We start from the raw sequence: 26,514 nt of genomic DNA on the forward strand, positions 1-26,514 counted from the left end.
ATATATATATATATATATATATATATATATATATATATATATATATATATAATGTAAGGTATAAACCACGATGGGCCGTGCTGTTCCCATGATATATACCATGTGTGGGGTGGTGATAATACCACGCCAGAAGTGGTACATATCATCGGAACCGCACAGCCCAAAGTGGTTTATACCACTTATAACATGACTACCTGTCATTTGGGGGATGAAAAATAATTAAAATAATTAAAATAATTATAACACATTTTAAATTAAGACAAAACCAGAAACTTTTATTGTGCAGTGTAATATAGTCCCAAATTTAATTGTATTTAATTTATTGTTCACTTATTCAAAATAAATTGCACATGTCCGTGTATTGTGAATTTCTGCATCAAAAGTGGCATCTCACTAGAAACTAGAGGACTGAACACATCCTGATGATGGGCGGAGTTTCAATTGACACCAAGGAAGTAAAGGGAAAGGCTGCCATAGATGCTGAAGCAGAATCTGCAGGTGAGTTTGTGTCTTCGTTATATGCAAGGCACACATATTCAAGTCAGTTTTCATCCTTTCCGATCTCAAAAGATGTTTTTGTTACTATAACATGTAATGAAACTGGGCGAAACGGGTTGGAATATATGGTTTGTATTCGCTGCAGGAGAGACTCAGTGGGTTGTTTCTGGCACACACACGCTTCCACCTATAATGAAGGTTTTCAATAATAGATTTTTTTTTAATCTATACTGGTACTGTATGTTTTTTTAATTTTTATTTTTTTTATAGCTGTTTGTTTTTAAAACAAACCATTTCTAATACAATTAGAATCTGGATTCATTTGCTTTATTGTTTTTGGTGGGAACAGTTACTACACTACCTCCTGATTGATTACAATGCCATTTTTCAAAAGTAAGTTATCTGCAATCTTAAATTAAATAATCGGAAAAAGCACCCAATGAGTAGAAAAGAGTGGGGGTGACAAAAAAAAAAAAAAGTTTTCAATTATATAATAACAGATAAAATAGAAAACAAATGTTGGCAGTTTACAATCACAGCTCACATTTTATTGTAACACTTGGCAGCCAAACACTGTCATCATGTTGGAGAAATGAACACGATCCAATTGCCAAAACTGTAGTTAAAGCATACAAATAATTTACATATATTTAAAAGATCATGTTTTCATCATGGGGTCCCATCTGACCAAAATCAGCATGGGGTCTATGCATTACTAAATCACCCCCTTCACACAACACAACAAGGTTACCCTTGTCTATACTAAATCACCCCCTTCACACACACAACACAACAAGGTTACCCTTGTCTATACTAAATCACCCCCTTCACACACACACAACACAACAAGGTTACACTTGTCTATACTAAATCACCCCCTTCACACACACACAACACAACAAGGTTACACTTGTCTATACTAAATCACCCCCTTCACACACACACAACACAACAAGGTTACCCTTGTCTATACTAAATCACCCCCTTCACACACACAACACAACAAGGTTACACTTGTCTATACTAAATCACCCCCTTCACACATACAACACAACAAGGCTACACTTACCCTCTTTGAAAAAGATCCACATTATAAAATTTGTGCAGTTCCACAGAAAACTCAATGGTTCCCTGTACTTCAGACATGATCTATTCCAGCTCATCACCTGAGGGACAAAAAGAAAAAAAAAATGTTGTTCTAAATATAGAAAGGTACAATAGATCGTTTATTACAATGAGTCTCAGGAGTGCTATGGGTACGTGCAGAGAAGAATAATTAATATTGAAATGTGGTAGCCTCAATTTAGCAGTATTTATTCATTTAATGGCATGATAACTGATACACCGGCACCCACAATTTTCCCTAAAAAAAAAAAAAAAAAAAGACAATCCTCAAGACATACTTGATTGATTTATGATGTATGGTGCTGAGCCGAAGTGTTTGTGCATTTTCTGTTTTATAGATTTTTTTTTTTCATTAGGGTTTGCAGACTGTACTGAATAAGCCCCTTCTGCTCTGAAAGCAAGAATGAATTCTGCAAAAAAGCATGTATTGTGCAAAAAAAAAAAAAAGCATCTTGCGTTGCAGCCTTTTGTTTGTTACAAATCAATACTGGAAACAAACAAAAAAAAATCAGCACATTAATTCAGTTCAAAATGTAGTTATTAAAATGGTATTGTTAATGAGTAGGGTGCTATGCCTTGTTTGCACCGGTTCTGTCTCTGATTTGGCTACATCATGTAATTGGCACACCAGGGAAGAACCACAGCAAAACTATGTAAGTGGCACAGATTTAAACTGGAAGCTGGAATAAACTAAATGACTGAATCCATAAGGCACCATGATGCAACTCCTTATTCAAACAGAAATGCTCTAGTCATAACCTAGCAGCAAACTTTAGAGATATAAGCAATGGATTCAGGGCTAATAGAATTACATACTACACTGTAGTCACTGTGCACTCATTATAGATTTGCAGTAGCCGGATATCAGGAGAAACAGCAGTTTCTAATGTTTCAAAGTTGTAAACAGCACTTTTACTTCCACGTATTAAACATAGTTTTATGTATTTTATGCAATCAGTATGGATGGTGGATATTAGTGTGTCTTCAACTGATTTCCTAGACTCCAAAAGCACAGGAGTATACTAGGTCAAATATTCCTTACAAACTGTAAATGAATAAAATAATAATTTAAAACCAAAGAAGGAACAAAACTGTTACACTGATTTGTGCATTTTTGTGTGTATAAAGAAGGAGGGGTTTCAGCTACACCCCACCTTCTAAAATAAAAAAATAAAAATAAAAAATGAAAATAAAAGATAACAATTTTTTTAGCATGTACTGTGCCTGTGCCAAGGTGTTCACATCAACCAAGACAAGCTGTGTGGATAGTTGAGTTGTCACCTACAATCAGTTTCTAAGTACACAAATCCAACCAGAGGGGAACAACGTGCCCTATCACTGGAGATGTAGCTCAACCCACTGCATAAGCAATTAAAATCTGTAAAACTTCCACGTCTTCAGGCTCCGTTACAATCTCAGTCTCTGGGATTTGAACTAACAACATTTTGATGAAGAGCCAAGACAATAGCAAACAAACATATCAAACCTAAATGTGCTAGAATCTCGTCACAAACCAGAAGAGACTCACGCTAATATGATTGTTTGTGGGTTTTTTCACAAAAAGCAGATACTTGACCATAACAATATGATACGTCTTCCTTGGTCCACCAAATCCCTGCAAGCGTGATCTGTCATTTGCCATATGGCAGTCAAATTAGTGTCTTATGCTAAGAACAACATACAGGGCTCCCCCTTTATAACGCGTAGTAGGGAGCCATGGTTAAGAGACCGTGCTATTTGTGTTCCCCCTTATAATGTGAATACTAGTGTTAGTGCAATGGCATTATGGGGCAAATAGGAGCCATGACCGTACTGCCTTATAATCTATTCCGCAGTATAAAGGGTTGCTTTATAAAGAGGGAGCACGATATGTAAATGGTGTTATTTCCAAGTAACAAATGGGTTGCATGCAGATATTGCATGCAAATGTTCACTGATATAAAGAAAATAAAATGTGTTTGACCCCAAGGATCACTGTCAAGGGATTCCAGACATACATTGTTAGCCTCAGCAGGTTCACCAAATAATTTTCTTCAGAAGATCAATCTAGCAGGCCTTGGTACTGTCCCACCTTGACTACTGCAACTCCCTCCTGGTCGGCCTCTCTGCCTCTGCTATCCGTCTGCTCCAGCTCATCCAAAACTCTGCTGCTCGCCGTGTCTTTCCCGTTCCTCATTTCTCCCTACACACCCTTCCGCTCTTCCACCACCAGCAGATTAGCTGTACCCCCCCTCCCCTCCCCTGCTTCCACAGCTCGCTCCTTCTCCTCCCTTGCTCCTCAGTGGTGGAATGACCTGCCCATGGATATCAGGACTGCTCATTCCCTGACCACCTTCTGGCGCTTCCTCACAACTCTTGACTATACTAGAATATATGGCACCCAATTGTACCAGTACTTGCATCAGCTTGTACTTGCACTGAACTGCTCCATACCTTGCGTATTCTACGACTGCTCTTAATTATAATGACTTCCTGTGTATTTGATTTTACTCTTAGGTATCCGTATTCACATTTTTGTAATTGCACTTATTTGAAATCATTCTCACCCATTTATCATACTTACTACGTGCTCTTACTGGACTTTACTCGTATAAGAAAATATTTTTTTCTGTAAGTTAACTGTCTCAGACAAACTTGCCCTTATATGTAATTATTTACTGTATTCTTTATTTTGCTCATTTGAATTTGATCTTATTTGCTACTAATTTTACTGTACTTTATAATGTGATATTCTGCAATGTGATACTCTGTACTGTGATATTTTGTAATATGATACTTTGTACTGTGATATTTTGTAACAACTGTAAGTTGCCCTGGACAAGGGCGTCTGCTAAGAAATAAATAATAATAACAACAATAATAAAGAAGATGATACCGTACACATTATTCAACTTCCATAACACATCAGGCCCTTGTACTGGTTCTGCTATGACGATGTGCAATATCATTCATTCTCATTTATTGGCAGGTATTTTTTGTAACTGTTATGAAAATGTACAACATAAAGTCAGTTATATGGGCGCTAGTTATTGCTAACTAGAGTCCTGTGAAATTATGTATATTTTTTAGAATTTTTCGTTTTATTTTTCAAATTTTGTTTTATTACAGATACACATTAACACTAGAACCGACGCACCCGCAAAATGTGCGGCTCCACTTTCAAACGGCTTTGATATGAAAATGAAAAACAATCGGATACATCGGATAATATTTTATGAACATCATACATAACATTTTCAGAGCAGAAACACTGTATTTACATTGAAAATTAAACAGTTTTCTTATTTTTTTCAAAAAGAGCACATATACATAAACATGAAAAACTGTAATAAAATACACTCTACGCAATAAACTTGTGTGTAAACAGATGTAGAAAGCTGTATGCACATATAAAATTATAAAACATAAATAACTAGTTATAAAAATAGCATAAAACAAAGATATAACAGAACTTATGTAACGTGAAAGCGCTTTGAGTGAAACAGAGTTCAAAGGCTGTCTGTCTGTTCAGAGTTCTATTACAGCTTTCTAAGTACAATCTACACAGAAAACACGCTTCTCAACTGTACCAGTGCATTTGCCACAGACTGCCTTTTCACAACGGGCGCAGACATCAAAAGTTCTGTTTTTATTGCATTTAGCAACCTGTCATTGTCTTTTACTCTGTGTGCCAGTGGGCGCAGCGCTGGCTGAAGGTTGAGGGGCATTTGCCAGCCGGCTTTCATGTCTCTTATCAAAATGCACTCCTTGTACAAAACCAAAGCGTTGATGGCTGCCAGATCCAAAACATTACAAAAAACAGACACAGGCCACCTGCGAGTACCACCTTTGACAGCCATGCCATTTAATCCAGTATATCCACACCGTACTTCGTTGCGTTGTAAAATGCAACAGTCTCTGGCTTTCGTTTAGCATCAGTCCCAATGGTAACTGATCTGTGCAGAGCTTAGAACGAACACTTTTTTTTTTTTTTTTGCATTGTCACACTCAGGGTGGCACAGTCGTTCTACTTGAGAAATGTAGTGTAAATAATAATAATATATGATGTGTAGAATGACTTTCATCAGTGTTTCAAGCACTCAACAGGATTATAATTCATTATTTCACGATGACATTGATTTTATTATAAAGCCCAGACTAAATTGTCGGCTATATTTTATTGATTTCAATATGCTGCATAAACTGCGGGTCTGGCGGTTGAAGAAGCAAGTGCTTACAACTTATTCATTTTTACGATTCTGCAGCTGAAACACCGTATGAGTATTTAAACGACAGCATACAAGCTTGGTGTTTCTCAGTATTTAAACACTAAGCAATGCAGATTCATTCATTTGAAATTCATTCGAAACCAAAACAGACTTGAAATAATTAGTATACTAATACAAAGTATAAGCAAACAAGCAATATTTTCCCCAAAAGGAATTAACAGCTAATGCTTAACGACGGTATCTTTCGACTCCCATTCCAGCCGACAGTTGTAAAATCTGCACATCATTATTTTGCAGGGCTGCAACGAAGGGTACATTTTGACCTTCGAAGGTTCAGAACACATTACTGAAGGAAGGTTCAATGGTACTCATTTGTATAATGTATTGGTGACATCACCATACTACTTGTTTATATTTGATTGGAAATCCTATTATTTTACAGGTAATCCATATTAATGGAATAAAACATTAACATGTAGTTTAAAAATACATTATATAGAACAGTGATCATGTTTTTTATAATTTAAATAAAAATACACGTTGTTTATTTACACGTAATTGAGCCTGCTTGTGATATATACAGTGAACTTGCATTGCAGCAGCACCAACTGCAGCGGACAAAGCTGTATTTAACAGTCACCGTTCCAAGCAGGATATCAGTCACATTTCACTACTACTAAAAATATGAATACTAATAATAATATGAACTTACGCTTGCCAAGTGACCCCAGAAATTGGTTATGCCTCCATGATACGAGCCGCTTGCACAGTTTGCATTCAACAATTTTTTTGTTCGACTGGGCATTTAACAAAAAAATCCCAAACAGCAGAGGGTTTGAGACATTTCTTTCAATACAGCTTACGCTACACAGCGCTTTGCTGTCGAGATGGTGAATGAAGAAATTAAAGGTTTGCTTCTAGATAACACGAGCTGGAGCGGAGAGGGGCGGACGGTGCTCAGTTTTCGAAATTAAAATTTTTAGTGTTAGCGTGTATTTTGTATGTTTCAAACATATTCGACCATAGCACTTCTCTTACACTGTCTTGTACACTAGGTATTCAGTACAGATTTTACTGAAGCAATACAGCCTAGAGGTACGAGCCCACTGCTTTGGATACTTTATACCCTGCTCCATACACGGCAGCGGCGCCATGTAGAGCTGCTACGTGTAACGATTTGGTAGCGGATTTTAATAACAACTTTTGTTTACGTAATATGTATTATACAAATCAAAAGATCGAATTTTGCATCTGAGTGACATTTAATGTGTGATTTATAGTATTCACACATTGTCAAACAGTTTCTGTTAACAGAATAATAAAAAAAAAAAAACAGTACAGTGCGTGAACCCGTCTGATGAACTTTCAAAGGTTTAAAACAATCTTCGAATCCCAGACTAGCGAACAAACCTTCAAAACACAGCCCTATTATTCTGTCATCGTCAGCTGCATACATCTCCTTTTGCAGCATTGTTTACTGATATGTGCGGTTTAGGCATTTTGAATTCCCAAACGACTCACTCCAAATTATACATCTGCGAAAGTGCTAGTCAGAGCTTCTGTTTTCCTTCCATTCAACTACGATTGCAAGTATTTATTTAAAGTACTTTTTTTGTATAAACCTCTCAATTTATAAATGTCATTCTATGTTTGCTTTATAATGGTTTCTCGCTCTATTTCGTTTTATATTTGTATTTCGTTTTATTTCGTATTTGCGAATAACATGGGCCGCTATTGATAACAATCATATGTTATACTTTGTTTATAGTACATTGCCTTAATATAGGTTTTACCTTAGTTTTCGACTATACATTATGCATTGTGTTAGCCATACATGTAAGCTGTAGTTTTATACATTTATTATTTTCATTAACAAAGCACTACAATAACTAACATCAAAAATGTTTATTTCTACTATCACCAAAAGCACACTTTATTTCACCAAATAGCAAAGGAAATAGATATTGGCTATAAATCCTTTCTTGTAAACTGTTTAACACTTCTTTCTAGTGCTACAAACAGAACTCACAGAGCAGTTATCAGTGTATTGCCCTGCTGTCTACTGTATGGGGGGTTGGTGTTGTGAAAAAAGAATGAAATTGCTCTGTAAGGTACTTCCATTTAAAGCATTTCCATAAAGCTTGAAAAGGAAAATGTTAATGATTGAACTCTTGATTAAATACTAAAGAACTGAATCTCAGTAACACCTTGTGGCTCCTAATAACACTCCTGGTAAACAAATAGACTACATTTTCACTGTTCCATCGATGGCACTTTACAGACCTGAATAACAGAAGCTGAGGGTCGAATCCAGCAGAGCTCTTGAAAAATCCTTTAATTTAATATTTTTACATCTAATTATCAATATGCATTATTTTCTGACACAAGGCTTTCTTTAGAAATTACTTCAAAGAAACACAGGGGTTACATTTAAAAAAGAAATACTTTCAATAAGTGGAAACATCTAAATTAGTTGTGACAGAAAGTGCATTTCAGCAGTGCTGAAGCAGACTGCTGATACCAATTTACTTACAGACGTCAACCGCAATGATTCTCTGTCATTTGGATCTATGGCACACTTTAAAGTGAATCTTGAACAACTCAAATCCAGTAGCACCTCAAATTCTCCCTGCCCAAAAATTATAAAGTTATATTTTTTAATATTGTAAAGAATACAAGCACGATTTTGATGCAACGTTATTGTCAGCCCAAATGATGATAGCACCCATGGTTCAGAGGTACAAGACCACCATATTTCTTATGTGCTGTGTGTGAGTGTATTTCTGCAATGTTAAATACAAAAAGACAGTATAACTATAACGGTAACACGCAGAGACTGTCATTTAAAAAACATAATATAGTCTAGAGACAAATTTATAAATAATGTCAATAGATACAATACCTTTTTTTGTTTGCTGGAGGGAAATTTTGACAGTTTTAATTCAAAGGCAAAAAAATAAACAACAATTAGGCCTATTTCAAATTACAATGTGAACAACACAGCAGCGTGTACTGACAGCAGCTAAATGAACATAAAAAGTGTCACGTCATATTAATTCATGAATACTGTAATGAACAACACACAGCTGAATAGTTAACTAATCCCTAAGGATTTCAGGAGTATAATTCCTAATCAGAATAAAATTAATCATATATGCCATGTAGTCTTAAACTGTTCCTTTATCCATTCCTGATGGAAGGCAATAATGTAAATCAAAGAACTTCAAAAGCTATCCGTAACAATGTGGTCTGACTGAATTCAATAAAGTGCCTAAAGTGTGGCCAATAATCATGACACTTGGTTGAGGCCATGTTAAGGCCGTTTTGCATTTTAAGGCGTGTCAAGCCTTAATTATATGCATGTGCAAATTGTAGGTGGGGCTCATTTATAAATGAAGTCTGTGATATTAAAATGAGATTCATGAAGCGGCAAATAAATCCGATTTCAAATTGGATTTATTTGGGTGCAAAGAAAAAATCAGAAAGCAGCTGATAGGAAAGAGCATTATGGCAACAGTCATAAATAGGCTTGCTACTATTCGATTTTTATTTTTTTTCCAAACTGACAATTAATATCAACGCTTATTTTAGGAAGAATTTACTGTTTTTTTTCAATCTTTATTAAAGGTCGAATACTTTTTGGACTTGCCAGAATTACCGTACATTTCGCCATTTTTGCAATTATCGATCGTACATCGTACAAGGGTTGAAATAATCGTACAAATACAATAATTATCGTACGCCTGGCAACGCTGGTACTAACGCCCCACTGAGATGACTGATAGCGACACCCAGCCGTTCAGAGCAGAATGGAGATGGGACAGATAGCAAGTATAAAAACTACACAAACTAGAGATGATTTCTAAATGATTATTTTTGGGAATTCAACGTTTAACAAGCTTTACTGATTAATATCGAAAAGTAGCAAGCCTAGTCTTACCGTATTTCTTACGACAGAGAGCAAGCTCCTAACCTTCCTGAACAACCCAGGAACAGAGGGAGAGTACTGAGGATGAAATTATAGCTCGATACCGGCTATTTCATTATGTAATTGTTTGAATATGTCATATAATAAACTTGGTTCATAAAGTTATCCTTTTCATTATGTATATTTGGTTTCATCCATCTTATAATAAAATAATAATATAATATAAAGTCAAGACATTTAGTCCACACAGGTCATTTCTGCCTCTCCAAATGACCTACCTACTGTTCAATTAAGGTAGCCCATTTGGAGGGGAGGTGCTATTTTTCAGATTAGTCTGTTAATCTGTGCTACCGGTAACCCATTTTGAGGGGGAGGCGCAGATTTTCAGAACACCGGCGCAATGCATTTACGAATTTAAATGTGTCAGCTTGCGCCGTGCCTCATTAATTTTGGGTCAGTTAATACATTCAGGATGGGGTACAATTTGTGCCGCAGCAGAGCGCTACTTTACACTCCGCCAATTTAGTGCGCGTCGGTCGATCTCGATACAAGCACCCCATAGCGTTAAGACGGGTCCACAGCTGAGGGATCAGTTGCGTGCAGCTGAATCGCTTATATGTGGACGTTTCTGCAAGCAGTTGCAAGCAGTTGTGCCGCTGGTTGCTTACAGAAGAGACAAGCTCTACTTTCAAGCAATCTGCTGAGCAATTTGTACTGACGTTTTTTTTATCACGTGCACGGTTGCAAAATATGTTTGGTTGTTACAATCTCCTGACTGTTTACTTTCCTGTGGTAAAGAGGCGGTACATTTAAAAAGATGTCAACTATTTAAAAAGATGTCAACTATATGTTCTGTGTTTTGGACGACGCCTCAGCCAAGGTCTTGTCCAGCATTTATGTGGCTTAGCTTCTGCTTTTAATATCGCATTTAAAGTAACTAAAGATGACACAACTACAACAGCCAGTTCTTCTTAGTGAAGCTACCGTTTACTAAGGATAACAATAGACTGAAGGAAAGAACCGGCTAATGATACATTTTGCATTCAGCCAACATTAAAATTATCCAAAGGGACTCAGTATAATTTCTGTCGCTTTGCACTTTATGTTGACTCTTTTGTGTTTTAATCCTTTGTTTTTCTTTTGGAAGAATGAAATATATCAATTTTTTACTCTAAAAATGTATGTGTTTGTTTTAAGATGCTCTGTTTTGTAGAGGAGATATGACTCACAATGATCAAGAGCCTTATGCCCATGTTTATCTCAGACAGTGAGAGGTTCTTGTGGGAATCTCATCAAAATACTTCCTGCTTTTTTTTTTGACAAATAGACATATTAAGCAGACCAAACAACACTTTCACGTCCCATCTAGTATGAAATATATATATTATTATTATTTATTTCTTAGCAGACGCCCTTATCCAGGGCGACTTACAATTGTTACATTATACATTATTTCACATTATACAGATATCACATTATTTTTTACATACAATTACCCATTTATACAGTTGGGTTTTTACTGGAGCAATCTAGGTAAAGTACCTTGCTCAAGGGTGCAGCAGCAGTGTCCCCCCACCTGGGATTGAACCCACGACCCTCCGGTCAAGAGTCCAGAGCCCTAACCATTACTCCACACTGCTGCCCTATATATAAATATATATACAGTGCCTTGGAAAAGTATTCAGACTCCTGACCAAGTCTCTCATATTACTGAATTACAAATGGTACATTGAAATTTCGTTCTGTTTGATATTTTATTTTAAAACACTGAAACTCAAGGTGACATTGGTTTTATGTTGGGAAATATTTTTAAGAAAAATAAAAAACTGACTGCCCAATTATTATCTCTATCCTTGGCTCACTGCTCTCAACCCCCCCGCTGACTTGGGAATCGGAGGCTGGAACACGCGTCCTCCGAAACGTACTCCTGCCAAGCCGTCATTTTTCGCACTGCAGATCCACAGCAATGCCACCAGACGCCCACAGGCGCCCTATTTGCCACAGGGGTCGCTGATGCGCGGTGAGCTGTGGATTCCCCTGCCGACCTAAGCCCTCCCTACCCGGGCAGCGCTCAGCCAATTGTGTGCCGCCCCCTAGGAACTCCCGGTCACGGTCGGCTGTGACATAGCCTGGATTCGAACCTGCAATCTCCAGGCTATAGGGCACAACCTGCACTCCGCGCGGAGCGCCTTTACTGGATGCGCCACTCGGGAGCCCCCTTAGAACAGCTTTTAAACTAACATTGCCATGGTAAAATATCTGTCATCCAATCACATACACACATAGATTTTAACTATATATCCTGGCTCAACTATCCTTTAGGTTTCTATAATAAGCATTAACCTTGTGTGATACTTGCGTGTGGTTTCCATTGTATAGCTAGCATCTTCTTAGGGAAAGCAGTACAGACATATTGAAGGCCCATGGTACCACAAGAACATGCTTTACAGCCGCTTCTGAAGTGAAGGTGTTCATGCTTATCATGCTACAGTAAGCATGGGCTTAGTCCGGTTCCTGAGTGAATTACCTTGATCAAGGAAAACTTCTCTCATTTTGATCTAATCATTTAGATTACTTAGGCTGTATGAATTTCAGTCTGGATTGTTATCTGGCTTGCCAAAGGATCTTCCTTTGAAGCAAATGTGTCAAGGCTTACCTCTTCACCATGTTTAGATCCTGAATAAATTACCTTAATTAAAGAACCTTTGTTGAAAAACTAGCCACTGTCTCTGAATGTGTAGTCTTAAATTAATTACTTAGATTATTTATCTGTCTGTATTGTTAAAATAAGACAATATGTCCTACAAAGAGATACACAGGATACTTTGGATGTACAGTACTCTATGAAACACAGAAAATAAATTCAACCAACCGCTACTGATAAATGAAACACAACTGGCCACTGATGTGTAACTTTCCTTAATTGAACCTTTGTGCTTTGGTGCTGTAGGGTGAAAATGAACTACCCATGGAATTCAGTTTTCTTTGATAACATTGTTTTTCACCTTGTTGAGCAGATTCTCTAGACAGCTGCTCGATGAATTTGTGGATTAACAAGGGATATCCCCTGGACAAAGAAACTGATCGCTAAGTTCCTGTATTATTTTAAGGTTCTCAGTGTTGCTGTAAATAATGTTAGTTTTGATGTGTTTTGGGTGGCAAGATGTCCAGTTTAAATAGAGATGTGCATTCAATGGTAATTTGATATTGTTGTGTTTAATTGAATAGTTAAAGTTACAAACATGTAACAAATACCTCTCTGTACCTTCTCCCAGAATGCATTATATACATTGCTTGCAATAAAGGTTTCTCGAGGTCAAATCTGATAAGGATCTGTCACCTGCTTCATTATTATTATTATTTGTTTATTTAGCAGACACCTTTATCCAAGGGGACTTACAGAGACTAGGGTGTGTGAACTATGCATCAGCTGCAGAGTCACTTACAATTACGTCTCACCTGAAAGACGGAGCACAAGGAGTATAAGTGACTTGCTCAGGGTCACAAAACGAGTCAGTGGCTGAGCCAGGAATTGAACAGGGACCTTCTGGTTACAAGCCCTTTTCTTTAACTGCTGGACCATATCGCCTCCTTTAATTGCTTGCTGTTTTCAACTGAGCTACTTCATTAAGCGGTGTGTGCAGCATCATGCTACTCATGCGTTTGTGTAATAAATAAATAAATGATAGGTTCTTTCATTGTCATGTTATTCTTTCTTTGCTTGCTCCTGCAACATGATTAGGGTTTCTATTTTTAACTTCTCCATGAATGCACTTAAAGTAAAAAGCACATCATTCATTTCTGGTGTTTTTAGATATTCTTTTCCTGTTTTACTGAGCAGGTGCAGGATATGGTATCAAGGATCAAAGGTTCTGCCACTGCTGTTTCCCAGTGGTCATCGGGAATTGTCAGGGGACATTCACACAAATCAGGAGCCTCCATACACTGTATGTTAACATACAACTTTGATGATGGAAGGTACAAAATTACCAAAGTTACCAAATAAAGGGGTAAGTAAGAAATACACTATACTATAATTCAAGATGACATTTTGCAAGACACAATTTACTTTCTAATATCGCAGCTAATCCTTTCATATCACATTATTTGAGAAAAGCAGTAAATAGCCTTTGGCATCCTACATAAATATAGTCTACTGGGAGCTCTGTCCATGAGATGGCGTGGGCATTTTAAGGCATCTTTTTTGGGTTTCACTGAAAATGGACAAAATGGTAAAGGAGGCTCATGAGTTATTAAAAGGTGTTTTAATTTTTTTTGTAAGTCGGTTTTAATTATTAAAATAAGAAGTTGTGAAACTGTTCAAGATTTCTGTTGACTTTTTTTATCAGTATAGAACAGTATCATGAATAGTGACTTTTAGGCTGGGACCAAATGAAAACTTTGACAACCCACTAATCACACTCAACAAAACTGTATTTAATAGCGTTTTCTTTTTATGAGTAGAAGAGATAAGGTACGCTATTAAATGCAGTTTTGTTAAGTGCGATTAGCAGGTTGTCAAAGTTTTCATTTGGTCCCAGCCTTAATCTCATAAAGGTTGACTTTGAAAAAAAAACATTCTTGAAATAAATCATTAGCTTTAGGAATATGTCCCAGTGTGTGAAAAACGAGAACATACATAAGCTGATAATACAGGGCCATGGATTTGATTATTTATTACTAATGTATGTATATGTTTGTTTTAAGATGCTCTGTTTTGTAGAGGAGATATGACTCACAATGAACAAGAGCCTTGTGCCCACGCTTATCCCAGACAGTGAGAGGTTCTTGTGGGAATCTCATCAAAATACCTCCTGCTATTTTTTTGACAAATAGACATATTAAGCAGACCAAACAACACGTTCACGTCACATCTAAATTGCAGCACAGCGTCAAGGGTGTTAGAAGATGGAAGTTTTCCAAGGCAGTATCCAAACCTGTGAACTTCTGATCTACAGGATAGTGTACTGTCTCTATAAATTCTCTACAAAATAGCGATTTCCCAGCTATCACAAAAAGTTAGCACCATTTCCTGATCATGTTGGTTGCTCTACTGGTTTTGATTGGACAGCTAAAAGTTGCATTAATAACACAGGGAATGAGTGTTTTAAAGGGCGTGTATGTGGGTTCAACATGGGCTTGTATCCCCTATCATGGGCTTCTGCTAACTTTAAAAACTGTGCTTCATTTTAGACTGATCAAAATCATTTCATTTACACAACAAAGGACAAGGTGTTTCTCAAGATTACAGGGGTGAAAATGAATCCTGTAAAATGCCTTTCATTGGAAGTTCTACATTATTCAAACACAAAAGTAATATTTTTATATAGCTGATATAAAAAACAAAATAATAATTTTTAACTTTGACAGACGATTTTGGGCAGGTATCATGTACTCTAATCATTTCCCCCCTATTTAAGTGCCAGAATAGAAAGTTCATTTCATTAAACAAGTTCAGTTTAAAATTCAGTGCATCAAGCAAAAGTCTTGCACTTTGAGATCATCAAACCTTGAAATGTCTTGCACAACAGCCTGGCACTATTATACCGATCTGTGTAACATCAAAGCTCTGACAAACATATTCACAAACAGATGATATCATAATAAAGTAAGCTTGTGAAGTACAGAAATACTAAAAGAAGCTTACAAATCAGTGCCAAATGTTTTGACTCTACAAATCTTTCTCAATGTCTACAAGTTGAGAAATTAGTATGAACAGCTTTGATCCCTGTACAAAACAGGTCACCCAAGCAGTTTGGGCTACAAATACTATTGTATATGTTACAGTAAAAGTCAGAATATTGTAAAATCTTAAGATTTACTGGTAAATGTCAAAATTTACCAAGCAAAATGGTAAGTGTCCAAAATAAACATGATAGCGCTTTACTTCTGACATTTTTGAGTAAATCTCAAGAATAACCAAGTGCCTTTGGCTACGGACCAAATTTCTCACTTTCACGCATTGTAAGGCTTCAGGGACCCGTGTAACTCCAAGTGCCACAAGAGTCTACCATGCTGCAATAAGTAAATATATATATTCACTGCCTGTGTTTGTGGCAATTTGTGTCATAACCAATCATCAAACTACTACGTATTTGAGGTACAATATCCTTCATCACCATTGTGAACTGTTTTATACGCAAATTTACCAGAATGTTGGTTGTTCTACACAAGTGGATCACAATACTATTCAGTACCGTGTTGAACTAGTTTAAATTGCTCAGTTGTGCATCACTGTAAGCCAGCATTCCCTCTAAGGGTGTGCTCACACTGGGTCCGTTTGGAGGGTTAGGTCTGCACTCAGTACGATTCGGTACGTCTGGTGTGAAGTGTGAACAACAAAGTCCGCTTGGGAAACGAACCATACGGTGGTCTCGGTCTATTTGAGAAACAACCGAGTCTGCTTCACTCGGGATTGGACCAGGATTGAAGACCCCTGGTTTAGAGGGTTAGGTCTGCACTCTGTACGGTTCGGTACGTCTGGTGTGAAGTGTGAACAACAAAGTCCGCTTGGGAAACGAACCGTACCGAGTCCACCTAAAGAGGTCAGTTTGTCAAACACACCGAGTCTCGTTCGCATCAATGTGCAGGAGGCTGTGTGGTCCAGTGGTTAAAGAAACAGGCTTGTAACCAGGAGGTCCCCGGTTCAAATCCCACCCCAACCACTGACTCATTGTGTGACCCTGAGCAAGTCACTTAACCTCCTTGTGCTCCGTCTTTTGGGTGAGACGTAGTTGTAAGTGACTCACTCTGCAGCTGATGCATAGTTCACACGCCCTAGTCTCTGTAAGTCGCCTTGGATAAAGGCGTCTGCTAAATAAACAAATAATAATAATAAAAACGAGTGATCAGGAGATGATTTATTAGTATGCACACCTATGAAGAGGTATGTGAAAAATACAGCAAACAAGGGGTGGGGCGGGGCTGGAGATGCAGTACTGAGTGTCCTGTTGATATGCAGTGCCTTTTAAACCTGTTTTACTGTGAAAAAAAATACTTTTAAACAGTGTGTCTAAAATAAATTGGACCTGACGCGCCTGAGACTCGCTGAATAAATGGACCGCTAAGGGTTAATGATACTATAGATTTCCTGCCCGAACATCTTGCAAGCTTTATACATAAATGAGTTCAGTTTCAGTTTCATTATCCCAATCGGAGGGGCTGTGTGGCACTAAGCTAGTCATGTCATTTAATAGAGCACAGAACAGAAATTCACCAAAGTAACATCAATTTGACCGTAAACCACTTTGTCGATCAAATGGCACTACAGAAACAAATGTCTCCCAGCCAATATTCAAATATATTTCTCACAGATTTTCACAGAAAAAAAATAAAGTTTTACTCCCTAATGCATGACTAAATTACAAAAATAGACAGAAAGCCAGACAGATAAATACAAGCATGCACCATTTGTGACTAAAGATATTGTCACATAGTGGGCCCATTAGCTCTTCAGTATACCAAGAACACCATGTGGGGAATAAGCTATTTTTCTTCATAATCTACAACGCTGAAGGTCGTTCAAACATTAATATTCCTGTTTGCCTTGCAGAATGGAATTTTGACAAGCAGGTTTCAGGGTGAAGGAATATTGTATACTTACTGGGGCTGAGTTAGAGAACTTGAGTATTTGAAATTAAATCATTATTCAGTCGCCTGGTACTTGAGGGTTTAGAACATTAATAAATCACCAGACTGCAGTGCTGTAAACCCACAAGCTTTACTCTGCCTGTCAGTAGACTAGCATTAGAGTACTCAGAATGTGTTGTGCTCGAGTACTCAAATGTGTCTTTATTCATTATTTGCATCAAGTCCTTACAGGTGAAATGAACTCTGCCATGACGTAAACAAGCTGGATTGTCCAAAATGTCAACTTGCCAAAAAAGCAGGGTGCTCCGATGCATAACCTATAGAAATACTGATGGTAGTAAACAGACACTGGCATATCATAGTCCAGTGGAAGAGATTGTGAGCAACTACTTTACCATTTATGTCTGTCTGTGCTGTCATTGACGATGTTAGCATTTTAATATTAGCTGTTTTCATGGAGTTCTCCTCATTATAACGGCATCTTAATTATCGTGGAAAACTGTACAGTACCAACATAATCAAATATGCTAGGAGAAAAACCTTGAACCACTGTAGGAGAACAGGGTTGACATTATTTTAGGCAGCTGAGGATAAAATTCAATGAACGAGGGAACAGCCGACATAAGGATTAGAAATAAGACCATTTATATAACACTGTGGCACAGGATCTCGCTTTATGGCCATCAGGAACTGCCCTCTTTAGAGGTGAGCCTCTGACAGCTGTCTCAGGGCACCTGGCTGGGTGATGGGTCCCATCGACCCCCCTACAGAGAGACACAGCTGCAAAAAGGTGGTGGGGTGGAGGAGGAGAAAGAAACTCCAGGAATTCTTGAAATGGTTACAACTGAATTTAAAAAATATCCAGTGAATGAGATGATAGGGAGGCTCTGTAGCCTTGCCCCTAGAATCACAGAAAGCACCCCAAATATATTAGTTACATTAATATCACATTATTGCAGATTACTACATAAAAGGTGACAAAATGTTTCTTTTTAGGGACTAACCTGGACCTACTTTAAAAACCCAGGCCACAAAGTCCATAAATCTGTTACATGGTTTCAGTATGGCAGTCATATTACAGCATGTCAGTGTTTTGCACTTAGGATCGGAGGCTCTGTCTCTAGACAAGGGAGAGAGAAAAGACGGGCTGGACTCCAACCAAGAGAGCCTTCCCTATGGAGTCAAGTCTGGCCCTCCGGGCCCTTGAAACACAGAGTCCTCTGACTTCTCGGAGAGTCGTTATAGGCTCGGCCTCGCGACTGGGTCCCAGTTAGTGACCGGGTTCGACCCTCAGAGGACAGAACGGCTCATACGAAGGCTTGGCATAAGGACAAAATAGTTTTCTAGTGAATTTTTATAGGAAGAGAGTCAACTACAGCCAAAAAATACTTGGTCCTGAAAGGGTTAAGGAAGCTCCCTGACGCTTCGCTTCCTAAACTGAGCAGGAGTGAGAGGAGGTGTTAATGCTTGAAAGATGTTGCATTTAAACGTGAGTTAAAAAATACATTTATTTAACCATTTTATTTAAAACAAGATATTTTTCACCCTCAGTTATATCCTTATATAAATAATGTTGTGCTGTCAAGCTAACGTGTTCAACAACAGTGACAAAGTGTTTGGGTTTTTTGCTTTTGAATCCCCAGGGTGGCTATATGGTGTTAATAAATAGAGAATGCGTGATGATTTATTAAACATTGTAATATCCAGCAATCCGGACTACTACTTAAACATTCACAAACTATTGTTGTGGTCTCTGACAGTGCCATCACAATTGTGTGAACTGTGGGTGGAGGAGGCGGAGGCAGACAGTGACTTGGATGATGACCCCTAATTTTGGTACCAAACCACTTCTGCTGGTACTCACATGAGAACCTAATGTTAAAAGCAGGGGTGAGTGCAGGTACTCATATGCACAGCAGGGTGTAAACATTTTAAAAATGGAGACAATCTGAGTGCCAATGAATAAATACTTTAAAAATGTATACATATCGGTACACAATACATTTATAAATACAAAATTAGCTTTAAAAAATAACTGATCAATTATAACCAATTCACCATAAACAAAGAAGCTGAAAATACTGAAAGCTTTGTCCCCTCTGCTTGTATCACTCAGTCATGTACTGTAATATAACACTTCAGTTAAACCTTAAATGACAAGCATTAAGTAATATTACACTGTGCAGTAACTGCTGTAGAGGGAGTTTTGTTTCAAGATATCCTAAAAAATGGATGATGTTATAAAAAATGGTATAAAAAACAACTGTGCTATGAAAAAAATGACACAAAAAAGGTCTGTCAAATAATGCACAATAGGGGCTAAAATACCCCTTAAATGTATTATGTAACAGGCACTACTGCTACTAATGATGTACTTGATTTTAATCTCCTTAGTATTCTCTGAAATCATCCCCATACTTTCCAGACCCTGGGTACTCACCTACAACAGGACCTGGCCATGCTACAATAATAGCCTTGGATTAGAACATATATGCCTGTTTGTTTTATGTATTTGTTACTAATTACTGTGCCTACAATAATATATTCTGTGTGTTTCTCTGTTGTGTTTCTGTGTAGATTAAATACCATGATATATTCCATATAAAGATTTTCCCGGCAGAAACAGTATAAAAGTAGACTTTAAAACAAAAATGTATCCCTGGCATTATGATCTCTGCACAATAAACAAAGTGGCGAAAGACACATTTTCATAAAGTAAGATCATTACTGTGGGTTACTTATGCCTTTATTTTTTAGATGTGCTCGCAAGTGAAAACTCATGTTTAACGTAAATAAACTTCAAAATGTTTTAGGGGTATTGTACAAAGAAAAAACACCTCACCATTTTTGTTTTCGTTTATTACAGAAAATACTAGGATCACAACAAAACAAAACGTTGATCACTATGCTTAACATGTACCTTGCAAGTTGGGCCCATGTTTGAAAAGCGTGAAGCACACCTCCATCTGTATCCCGATTCTGACTCGCTTACCAAAATCTGAAGCAGCACTTTGTTGAGCCCGTTTTTTTATGTTGATCCCTACTGTCCCACACATCACTTGCCATTTTAGAAACTTTCATGCAAATTTTGGCAATGTGGCAAATCGGTGCAAAGCAAAACACGTTATAATAATTATTTCTAATATTTATCAACTATGTAATTTATGGAGAACACTGATGTGGCTTTCTGCCTTCAAATTCATGCGCAGCAATGTTCGTTTCAAATATTTCAGATTGTTTCTCCACCGCACTAAAGAATTTAATTATTACTTCATAACAATAAAAATTACTTCATCCGCTGTGTGACAGAGACAGAATGATTCTTGGTGATAAATCTCCCTCCCGACCTGTGAAGGCACTGTGGAAAGGGAACAGAGTGCCCTGGACTGGATGGCCAGACAATTTATTCCCAGGGTTAGAAGGAAGTCGGCCATCTAGAAAGGGGGCACAGCTACGGTACACTAAATCATCGACCCGGAAGGGAAACAATGTGGCAGCCGCGGCTTGGAGGTGCGGTTGCAATCGTTTACCAAGGGGTCATGATTGACGGTATAAAAGGAGACGTAGCAAAGTGATCTGTTCCTTTGTTATGGTTAACGCTAACCGGAAGGAGTATAGTATTATGAATTATGAGTGTTTTGTTTGTTTTTGTCACATCTAAATTATACTTGTTTGTTATTTAGACAGCTAACACGATCCAGAGCTGTCACTACAGGCCAGCACAAAACCCGGACAACACTGTACTTGTTTCATGATAAATTGTATTTGCACCACGAGCACTTCAGCACTCACTTTGGACTGGTGACCGTGTTTGTATATTGTGGGTGTATTAAAGACTGTGTTTATTGTTTCGGGACTGAACCCCTGGGTTAAACTGTGTAATACACAGCCTTGTGTACTACCATTCATTATTATTTACCGTTTGTCATCAGACTTATAAATAAAAGACCATTGCACCTGGTTTATCGTTGTGTGTCTGTTATTGAGCACCGCATCACTCCTGCACCTGCAAATGCTTCTGTGGACGAATTGAGCATTATGACTGACGCTAGATACTGAACTGACCACAGTAACAGTTAGGTAACAAACAAATGTGTACACCTCTAGGGTAAAAACTACCATTATGAATCAGCAATATTTAAACAAAGCTGAACTCTACTCTAGACTACAAAATAAACAAAAGCTTTGTTTTGGGAAAACAAAAGCCTCATTATTGAGCAACTTTCTGTCCACTACTGAACTGAAACAAACAACACTGCTCTTAGAGAAACAGCTGAATAACATTTTACACAACCATAAACCTCTCTTTGGTAACAGTGTACGAAGTAGACCGCCAATCATTTTCTTGGGACATACAAATAAATATAATAAAATACGATGGAGTTTTTGGAGGAAAACACCTTACAAAAAAATATTTCTTACAATCAAAAGCCAGAGCTGTCATAAATAACTCTACAGCAATGGCATTATTTATCAAGCTTATTTACAGACTGTGTTGCAATCTATTATCTATAACTATTTTAGGTAATCTTTAACAAAACACAGTAAATCATTATTTTATACATAGATTTGACCAAAAAATAAAGCCTCACTGATTAGAGTTACTAATGTAAAAAGCTGGCCGAGATTAATTACCAGTGTTGCTTCCTTTTTAGTTCTCATTATAAAATAATAAGAAAGTGAAATACATATAAAATAACCCAATCTTCTGAAAATAATACTTAGGAAGCTATAATAATAATAATAATAATAATAATAATAATAATAATAATAATAATAATAATAAATTAAGGTAAATTTAAGGTAATACATATGACTAAATAAAAGGTACAATTTGACCAGCAGAAATGACATACAAGTGTTATCATAAATGCTTTTCCTGGAGTTAACATTGCACATTTTACTATTGTGCCTTTCAATCTTTGTCCACCGATTTATCAGATATGGTCAGCTCGACTTTAAATCACATCTCCGGTATCAAGCTCTCTAATTTATACGATTCGTTTTTTCCCCTGTAATGTACGAGAATAATTGCAAATGCTAATACTGCTGTAAGTATATACTACCATACACTGGCAATAACATGAAACTCTGCATTGCGAGGCTGCATTGGGGCAGATAGTGCTCAGTGGAATTGGACATGGAATTCATTGGAATAACTACTTATCCTGTATTGCGTTGTTTGTTTGTTTTTTTAATCCCATCAAAGTCATGATACAGTTTGCTCGGTTATAACTGATAGAGTATCTTTGAAACTGACAAACTCGGCCATACCTGCCCAATCAAACAACCGCACCGCGTCAGTCCCGGACCATAGACTACACTTCACAGTATTTACACAGCGATCCAAATAATATTGTAACAGAGACAAAAATCAAGGTAAGCTTACCTGTCTCACTTACTGCAGCACGACCCGTTGATCTCCTTTTTCTCTTTTCTTTCCCCTACCTGTAACAACGTCTATTGCAGTGGTCTACGCGTTTCAATGTGCATTGTCTGTCACTGTCAGCAGCGCATTGCTGCTGCTACTGTTGCCATGGTTATCCATTCAGCCCCTGTGAAGGGACACACTTTGGCACGCTTTAATACTACCCAGAAATTTCAGTTTTGGTAAGCGCTGTACTAATATTGGTTTACATCCACCTTCCTCCTCTCGTGTTTTTTGTATTATTTTTATTTTTTACCCTGCATTTGTCTTTCTCCTTTGCCAGTGAAGGTTAACCATTCCCTTTTTTTCCCTGTGTTTTGCTTTCGCCGCCGCTGTCCTGTACATGCTAGTCCAGGCAGTTGAAGGGGTGACGTCATGGCAGCCTGAACAGCAAAACCAGGCACTGTAATATTAAGGGCAAGAGGCCGTTTGACCAGGTTAGTCTACGCGGGAATAAACGATTCTGATGTCGTTTAACCCTGTATGCGCATCATTTATCATATATATATATATATATATATATATATATATATATAATTAATTAAATCCAGCCTCACAAGGCAGTATTTACGTATGCAGTATATTACGTGTTGCAGTACAGGGGGAAAAAAATGTGTTTTGTACAAGAAATAAAATCTAGTTACATAAATAAAGTAGCTTCTCTCATTTCAAAAATACTTGAGCATTACAGGGTTAATATTTATCATAAAATATTTCACTATTTGTTGTTTTTTGTTTTACATTTCTGCCCATATGTGTTGCACTTTGCTCTCTATGATTTTGAAGTGAATTTATAAACAAAGAAATACTATGTGTAACAATCTGGATCAATAAAATAATTCCTGAAGAGTGGATGAAGTCACTAAAATGAAGAGGGAAAACAACAAGATTGAGGCTGGTAAAGCAAACAGGTCAATATACACTTTTTAAAAAATTATTATTATTATTATTATTTATTTATTTATTTATTTATTTATTTATTTATTTATATTGTTTTGTTTTGTTTCTTTTTTGTTATTGTTCCACACCAGGGGAAAGGTTGTTTTTTTTTCAATTGTATTCTCTATCCAGTGCGCATGGATATTACGTCCAATTTCTGGTCAGAAAGTTTCATTCAGGTCTTCTGGAATTATATATATATATATATTTTTTTAAGTGGGATTGTATTTTTCTTTGAGCATGCACGTTTTCCAGCCATTTAGATATACTGATTCTAATATAGTAAGCGTTTGGTAAGACAGCAGTGCAACACTATTATTTTGTGCCAGTTACAGTAAGACCCTGACTTGCTTGAATATGGCAAAGACCTACATCTTCTGTATTCTTCCTCCCACCCTACCTCCACATCTCAATTCAGTGCTAACTTCAGGTCTGTTGTTGTGAGGGGGGCAGTTTGGGACAGTTCAGGTTTTTCAGCTTCCATCGTAGTGCATTCTGGAACATTTTACCTGTCTCTGATCTTGTCTCTGATCTCAGAAGCAGGACTACACTTACCAGAATGCACTGGAATTGGAGTTAAAAAGCGTGAACTGTCTCAAACTGTCCGGGTGAACATGGAGTCATACCCTAGTTACTGCCTTAACTTTTAACTCTCCCAAAAATAACTAACTGCAAAGATATTTCTTGTGTTACTTCAGATTCACAACTTTGCTTGCTACAGTATTTACTCCTGAAATACTGTAGCAAGCATGTCCCTACTTCATCCCTACTTCATCCTTCACTGTCTACACTGAAAACCCTGTGGGAACAAGACCTAGGCCTTGAGTGTTCATATCATGTGTGGAAATGTATAAACTACATTCCTTTTCAACACAGTATGTGCACTCCCAGAAATAACAAATATGCCTATATATATATATATATATATATATATATATATATATATATATATATATATATAAATCCAGCGCTGGCAATGAATGTGAAACGAGCAATGTGATTGGTCAAGTGAGGTTCCGTATTTTGGATGGATATGGACAGTTGGAGCCTTGTCACATATTCTAAATCACTGCGCTGCCTCAGAATTTAAAAGTATCGGATGGTAGCCATCTTGCTTTTACAGTTACTAATGTACAGCTGTAACTATGAAACTGAGTGTAGTTCAAAATTATAAATGGGACTACTTTATTGGCATAATGATATTTAATTAAAAAAACGAATAATTTTTTGTCCAAAACATGACTTATTCTTTTTTTTTCCTTCAAATCCACAGATTGACCTGGATTATAAATGCAATAAGGACTTTCAAGGCATCAGTATACGTTGAATATACAGACCTCAAGGGTTGGAGGCACTTGATTCATCTTGTGCCATATCTTCGACGTATAGAGACGCCCTGTTGGGCCTTATTGCATATATATTACAAGCAAACCCGAAACTGGGCAATTCACGGATTGTCCAGTCAAAGTCCGAAATGAATCACGAAGATCTTTCATTCCAGGTTTTGCCCTAGGAGTGCCCAACAATGCCCAGTCAAAGTCCGAAATGAATCTTTCATTGTATGTTTTCAGGGGACAGAGACAAAGCTACGATTGAAGAGCCTGTTTGACCCGCCTACCTGAGTAACGTCATTCACTCACTCACTCATTCATAAAAACTACACAGGAAGTCCGGTTTCAGAAAATAGCAATATATTTTAAAAATATATTTTAAATGTATTTTTATTAACTATATAAAATATTTAGTGATATATATATATATATATAAGACTAATTTATTTTAAACAAATTATTACAATCTAGATATGTATTACATACTTAACTTTCACTCGTCAATGTCCCTCTTCCCAGACCGGGCGCAATACCAATAAACAGTATATAAAAGATAAGTTAACAGCGGATGAATTTCACAGTATTTAAGCACAAATATAAGCAGAAATATAGTCACTGCCGAAGATGATTACTTATTCTTCCAGAAGTAATGGTCGGGTGAACAGCTAGGATAACAATGTTATATTTGTGCCGGGCCATGTTTAACCTTGAAGCAGATACACGTTTATCATATCAACAACATCAACGTGTGTTCTAAAAATAAAGCAAAAATTGCTTTGAAAACTGTTCAAAATATTTACTTGGTGGCTAAGAATGAAAAGTGTAAAAAAAATAAATAAATAAAAAAAAAAAGCCATTTTTGATATGGCAATTGTCAAAATAAAGGGGCAGTGGAAGGTAAGAATTTACCAGTCAGGACAATGGCATTTAAATACGACTATTAAACTTTATCTGTTGGTAATGTGGTTTCTTCAAATGCAGCGGTTATATATATATATATATATATATATATATATATATATATATATATATATATATATATATATATATATATATATATATATATTCAATGACCCGATTCAATTTTATTCTAACTTAAGTACTATTGGTTCATTTTAAAAAATAATGTATGGCCAATCAGAAATCAAAGTACTGCATGCGGTCTAATTTGACAAGCCGTTAAGTCTGGTGTGCGTTTTTAGTTTTCAATCCAGTGAACAAATATGGATTGCTGGCTCAATACTAGTACATTACTAGCAAAGGGCGATCAAGACGAAATACCGTCAGAGATTAAAAACGCCAAAAATGTCTTGCGACTGAAGCTCTCTCCAGTTTCCCTGCCATCATCAGTGATTTGTGTGGTAACAAGCAGCGACATCCATCACACTGATACTAGGTAAGCATTTTATTTTTATTTTTTTTAATTAGCATCAGTACTGTACGTTTTAGTAACCAAGAATTAAAAAA

The 26,514-nt window shown here is 37.0% G+C and overlaps 1 protein-coding gene across 1 annotated transcript in view; it reads right to left on the bottom strand.

Annotated features, from left to right (window-relative positions):
- The window catches only part of LOC117435408 (protein FAM135B-like), a 96,340-nt gene extending 73,230 nt beyond the window's left edge, over positions 1-23,110 (bottom strand). Inside the window, exons 1-2 of the mRNA XM_034058530.3 lie at positions 22,739-23,110; positions 1,568-1,664 (exon numbers count right to left, since the gene is read on the bottom strand). Of these exons, the coding sequence (XP_033914421.2) occupies positions 1,568-1,644 (77 nt within the window). The 5' untranslated portion in view covers positions 1,645-1,664; positions 22,739-23,110. The remainder of the gene's footprint in view (positions 1-1,567; positions 1,665-22,738) is intronic.
- Positions 23,111-26,514: the final 3,404 nt, after the last annotated feature.

Source organism: Acipenser ruthenus, chromosome 3 (genome assembly GCF_902713425.1).
Source record: "Acipenser ruthenus chromosome 3, fAciRut3.2 maternal haplotype, whole genome shotgun sequence".
NCBI classification, from domain to species: domain Eukaryota; kingdom Metazoa; phylum Chordata; class Actinopteri; order Acipenseriformes; family Acipenseridae; genus Acipenser; species Acipenser ruthenus.